This window comes from Propithecus coquereli, unplaced genomic scaffold, assembly GCF_000956105.1.
Source record: "Propithecus coquereli isolate 6110/MARCELLA unplaced genomic scaffold, Pcoq_1.0 Scaffold16, whole genome shotgun sequence".
Classification (NCBI taxonomy): Eukaryota; Metazoa; Chordata; class Mammalia; order Primates; family Indriidae; genus Propithecus; species Propithecus coquereli.
The window spans coordinates 11853106-11859555 of NW_012140524.1; the positions used below are offsets into that span (position 1 = coordinate 11853106).

General features: G+C 36.0%; 1 protein-coding gene across 1 annotated transcript in view; it reads left to right on the forward strand.

Moving 5' to 3' along the window:
• LDHB (lactate dehydrogenase B) overlaps positions 1 to 6450 on the forward strand; it is a 37569-nt gene that overhangs the window by 22978 nt on the left and 8141 nt on the right. The window contains exon 8 of the mRNA XM_012640979.1: positions 3666 to 3710. Within this exon, the coding sequence (XP_012496433.1) occupies positions 3666 to 3710 (45 nt within the window). The remainder of the gene's footprint in view (positions 1 to 3665; positions 3711 to 6450) is intronic.

Consider the following 6450-nt stretch of genomic DNA (forward strand, 5'->3'; position numbering starts at 1 on the left):
TAGAAGTGGAGCTGACATTAAGTAAGACTGTATCCAAGGACAAAAGAAAATGTAATCAAAATTATGCAGTTCTTCTCCAGTTCTGTTTAACTGCTCTTTCATCTGTATATTTATTTAATTCTCAGCTTTAATGTGGTGGCAAATTGTCATCTCCTCTCTTGTTCAGCTCTGATAGCAACCTGTACCCACCGCTTTCCTAGAAACTCCAGAAAACATCTCACTGCATCCTATTATCTCTGACCAAATAATTGTACACCTCTGAACCTGTCTCAATGGCCTGGGAGATGTGTTGCCTTCATTGATTGATGATTTGGTTTTTCTAGAGTCAAATGAATTGAGAGTGGTGGAAGGGATGGGTCCAAGAAGAAATTTAAGGTATTATCTGCAGATATGGGGGTAAATAGATACTGGGTGATTTGGGGGAAAAAAAGGATTTTAAAAAAAGTCACCTTTCATGGCTGAGCTGGAACCAGAATTGTCAAATCGTGACATCAATCAGTAATCCTTTTCTCTACCCATTTTACTGCCTGGAATTAGTGTCCCTCAACAGCTATGTAATAAATGCTTTCAATTATATTTGGATTCAGTTTTATTGAATTTCTTTTTTAGGTTAATTTAGGGCTTTTGAGGGAAAACCTCTACCTTTTCAATTCTAGTACCTGGCTCAATCTGATTCCTGTTATTATTGGAGTTCCTGCATAGTAATATTAGTCATCGCATTACAAAACAGAGATGAAAGGAAAGCAGGGATTCTTACCTAGTTTTGGAGCCAACAGGTCTATGTGAACAAAATTCAGCAGAGATTTATCAGAAGAAGCCATAACACATTAAATTAGTCAATAATCAAATGTTTATTGAGTGTTTGGTATATAAGTAACTTCTAGTTGCTGTGGTGGAAAAACAGCAGACGTAGTCCACGTCTTCAGGGAAACAAAACATATGTATGTACAGTACACAGCATTTATATTTTTAGTACAGTAGACAGAGCACTACACTTGTGCCCAAATGTTACATTTCCAGAGTCACAGCTCTTTTTTTGCAAATCTATGTGATCAGAGTGTCAGATTCTTTACCTTAAAATGTAGTAAATAAAGAGATAGATGAGCTATGCACAAAATGACATCATAAATTGTCAAGCCCTACATACATACATTATCATAAAAACAGTACAGTGGCAAAATCCCAAGGGCCATGACAGTGCTGAAAACTAAGTCTTTGTGGACTGAGAAACATTTCATGAGACAATTTAGAAAATAGAATTTAAATAAGTGGAAAGGATTATAAATGACCAGACTGCATGACTGTAGGGAAAAAAATGTAGTATACATGCCTCACACCCTAAACCAGGACAAAGCTAAATGGCGGAAGGATTTAAATGAAGAACGAAAAAAACCCATATAAATTCTAAAAGAAAATATGGTACATTTCTTTCATTACCTTGAGGTTAGGAGAATCTTTCTGAGTCTCCAAATCTAGAGTCATTATAGAAAAGACTGATTCAATTCCACCACAGAAAAAAAGAACTTCTTACCTGAAAATACAACACAGGCCAAGTCAAAAGACAACAAACTGGGAAAGAAATACCAGCTCAAATCTCAGGCAAACGGTGACGCCCCCTACTGTATAAAGAATTCTTAGAAATTGATTTTTTAAATGTCATAGAAAAAATCCAAGGGATATAAATAGACATTTATTAAATATGAAGCAAATTGCTATTAAATATGTGAAAAATTTTTAAACTTGAAAAATCCTTAAGTGCATTCATAAGAAGTGCAAATTAAAAGTATATATACTGATATGCCATTTTTTACCAAAGAGAATTAAAAAAATCCAAATGTTTAATAACATTCTCTATTAGTTGTGGGGTAAAAAATTCATATATTTCTGGAAAGAGCATGAATTGGTATAACCCTTATAGATGGCAATTTTGTAATATTTATCAAAATGCAAAAATATATGCCTTTTGACTCAGAAATTCCATTTTGGGTAATTAATCCTATATGTTAGCACAAGAACAATATGATGTATGTTCTATTTTAGTCAGGCTACATTGTTTATTACAGTAAAACATAGTAAACAATTGAAATGTCTATCCATAGAGGACTGTCAAAGTATATCTATTCATTCAGTGGAATACTATTTGTGTAAAAATGGAGGGAGGGAAAGAATATATTTTATTGTATATACGAAAGAAACTATATGGCTGCAAAAATGACTATGGACCTTTAGAGCTAAAAGGGTGGCAATTGAGGGGAGGGGGCGTGTTGAGACCTAGTAAGATGAAAAGGAACACTTTAGGGTATAATTTTAATACTTTATGGCTTTGGGACCAGGTGAACATACTGTTTATTAAACTTTTTAATAAAAAAAAGAAATTCCTTTCAAATTATAGCAAGGGCATTAAAATCTTCAGAAATTCTCATAGATTAATTTTGTCTCCTAATTTCATTTTTTCAGCCTCTTATACTATAGAAAAATAACAAAAAATTTATTCTTTTATGAAGTGTCCTTTACAAACATTCTAAATGTTCTAGTGATCATCGTTTTTTTCAATGTTCTTATCTAGATCCCAAAGTAAAGCAACCCATGCTAATCAGGTTATTAGATTATAAGAGTTATTCATTGTTTGTAGAAGTCAGAGTTCACAAAGCTTTTTCAAGATCAGGTAATTTTCTCTTTGGAAAGTTAGGCATTCTATTAAATGTTACACTATATAAGATATTTTCATGTATAACATGTAATAAGCATTAGTTATGATAAATAATTCTGTTTCCCTTTTCAAACCCTTGGAATAGGCTGTTTCTCAATAAATACTCACTTTCAGGATAATCTAGCATTGAGTCCAGCATTGAGACATATGTTTCTTTATTTCTAAGTTATTAGCTTGAAACTCATAGAAGTTAATAATGGAAGAATCATCATTCTTTTTAAATATCTTATATTAATTTAACTGTGCTCAGATAATAAAGGACTTCACAATGTCAAAAACCAGTAGATTTAACTAAGTGATATGGAGGGAAAATAAGTTTTTGCATCCCTAGAAGACAGATTTAATTAAATGTATTTTGAAACAAACAAGGAATTTTATTACTAGGGATCAGAGAAAAACAGACATGCAGGTGATGAGATTATTCCAGGATGAATCTGGTTTGGGGTAAAAACAACTTTCCAAGAAATGTAGAAAAACCTAGGTGGTTTTCCCTTGGGGAAAAAAATCGCTCAGAAGGTGGTGACAATTCACTTCCCAGGTTATCTCTTGTTTGTTCTACTGACCTGGTGTTTGGCTGCCGGCATCACAAAACACTGATGGTTGCTGGGCAGATCCTTTTAGAAGCGCAGCACTAGACGCTGCCTGGAAATACTGACTCCCACCTGACACCAGGCAGCTGTGCTTTCAAGTCATGCTGAAGCCTGGAATGGTCATTTCTAATCAGCTACGTAATTTTGAGAACAATGCACGAGATATTTTTAGCAGTGACAAAAATAACACACATAGATTAGCCAAGGGCTTTGCAAGGAGACATCGCCAGCTGCCCACTTAAAATTTAACAATTTATTATACTTTGTTTCTATCCCTAATATTAGCGTGCAGTTGGGGATGGAAGAGAAGGTTGCTGGCGCTAGTACAGCGCTTGACACAAGCAGGCTTTTAATGACTATAAGTTCAACTGCACATTAAGAGAACATATTTTGATATTAAAATGCCTATGGCAAACCTACAAAATTATACTTAGGTAATACCTGTATAGATATGTAAAAAGATTTTTTTTCTGTATGTTAATTTTCAATATGTTGCAAGCTCAATAATGTATTTACCTATCATCTTAAAATTAAATGACTTCTAAATACTTTCCTCGGCTGCCTCAACCTGTATACTAAATAGCAAGGTCATTTGCATTTTAATAATAAAAACATGTATTTGGACACCCAAAACCCTGTTGAAGATAAAAACAGAATCTACTGAGAAATTGATGTTATTTTAATTTATGAACATTGAGGATGGAATAAGGGAAATGACATCCTGTTTCAAGTGGACTAATAGAAAACTCGGAGTAAATTTAGAGGCATATTCGTACTACTAGGAGTTTTAGGTGAGTGAGTATCCAGTTTTAACCTTCTTCCTGGATATGTTTTATCCTTGTTAATGTTATTTTTTTTATCCCTACTTCAGAATTGTGCTACCTTCTCATTATTCTAAGGATAATTGTAAACAGTTTGAAATATTATCTAAAAAATGTAGACAGTAAGTCAATAAAACTATACAAAAAGCAGCAGCAAGCATAACCTCCAGCCTTTTATAGAGTGTTATGGTCCAAACACTGTGCTAGGGATTGAGGCTCAAGGATGAAAACAACACAAGTCCACCTTCATCAGGATTGGTATGGAGGAGAAACATATGCAAACACAGAAAATTATTATATGAGGAGATATGACAAATGTAGTCATAAATACACACAGGCATTAAAGGAGAATTAAGGAGAAGGATCTAACATAACCTAGGAGGACGGAGCTTAAGAAACCTTTGGTCTAGATGCCACCTAATTGAGTCATAGAAGATGAGAGAGGAATCGGCCAGGTATAGAGAGAGCGACACACAGACTGTTCCTGGCAGAGGAGACAATGTCAGCACAGGAAGTGCAGCAGCCCACAGCATGGTGTGGGGGCTTGGATGTCACTGGAGCATCTGGGTTTGGTTCTGAGGGTTAGATGATAAGGCTGGAGCGGGTGGCAGGGGCCCACTTACACAGAGGTTATTTGCTAGACAAAGTTGTGGTTGTGCAACAGTACATGGGGGCACCTCAAAAGCTACAACAGCGTAAATGCTGACAATATTAGACTACTTAAATAGTTATGATTTTCCAGCTTGTTATATTTCTGAACAATATACTAATAATAAACTCTTAAGGTATTCATTGATATATATATTTTATTAGAAAACATAATCTCTTTCCTCCTCTTTCTCAATTCCTTAACCTGAGGATTGACTGCTATGATACTATTATATATGGAGATGCTTGATTTAGGACAGAAATGCTTAAGTTCCAGAAGGAAGGGATTTCCCTGGGAAGGCAGAACCTTTGGTCCTGACAAGGTATATTCAGCCTTCTTACATGCTAGGGGGAAGGTGAGAAAGCCTGGAAATGTCTCTGCATTGTTCATTCCCTTCTTTTTTTCCTTCATCGAATCCTTTCCAAATCTTCTATCTTTTCCCTTATAAGAAACTTCCATCATTTATTCAACTGTGACATTACAACATTTTATTGATGCTTTCTTTTAGGTACCTAAATATGATGAATTCTGCCTATGCCTCCAGAAACAGATTTGCTGACTCATGAATCTCATCATTAATTTTGACTGAGTGCCTACTGTGTGCTGGGCAAGGCGATAGCTTTCAGAGAAAGAGTGGAAGGCAAGGAGACATTAAGCCCAATGGGGAAAGAGACATTTGTCAAACAACCATGCAATGAGGTATATGTAATTACACACTGTACTGAGTTTATGAGGGGAAAGTACAGGGTGCTAATAAGAAACTTTAGTAGGCAAACCTGCCCTGTTTTGGGGAACCACAGAAGGCTTCCCTCTGGGAGGGCTACGTTTGATCTGAAGGTGAAAAAGTGGAAGAGCATTCAAAGCGGAATACACAGCATGTGCAAAAGCTATGAGGCAGGAAGGATCATGGTCTGTTCAAGAAACTGAAAGAAAGCCCAATGTGGTTGAGGTTCAGAGGGAAAAGAAAGGGCGAGTAAAGAAGAAGCTACAGACACAAACGAGTGCTCTTTTCTTCAAGATCTGGTAAGCCAGGTAAAAAGGTCTTAATCCTTAGCCAAGAGAATTTGGAGGCAATTGGGTATTTGAGTATAACTTGATCAGATTTGCATTTTTCAAAAAGCACTTTAGTTCTCAAGTGGCAAGAACGAATCCATGGAAACCATTGTCCAGATCAGGCAAGAGATGATTGCAATTTATGCTAAAGGGTTAGTGGTGGTGGAGAGGTAGAGAAACAGGACAATCCTAGAGATATTTACAAGGCTAAAATGGTATGACTTAGGTGAAACAAGTGGTGGTTAGGCCACAGTGGTTAAGAGCATAGATTCTGGAGACAGACTGCCTAGTGTAAATCATGGTTCTGACCCTTGTTAGCCATGTGACTTTGAACAACAAGCAAACTGCTTGTTTCATTAACCTTAGCCTCAGTTTTGTTATCTGTATAATGGGCATAATGTTGGTACTTCCCTCTCAGGGTTGTTGTGAGGACTAAATACTCAGTAGACACAAAGCACCTAGTGCATTGCCTGGCACACGTGAGTGCTTTGGAATGTTGAATGCCAGTAAATTGGATATGGGGAATGTAGATGGAGAAGAAGGAGTAGTCAAAGAGGATTCTGAGAAATGACATTCATTGTATTCAAACATGGCTGAAATCAGTATAGAATTAATCTTTTAAATGCA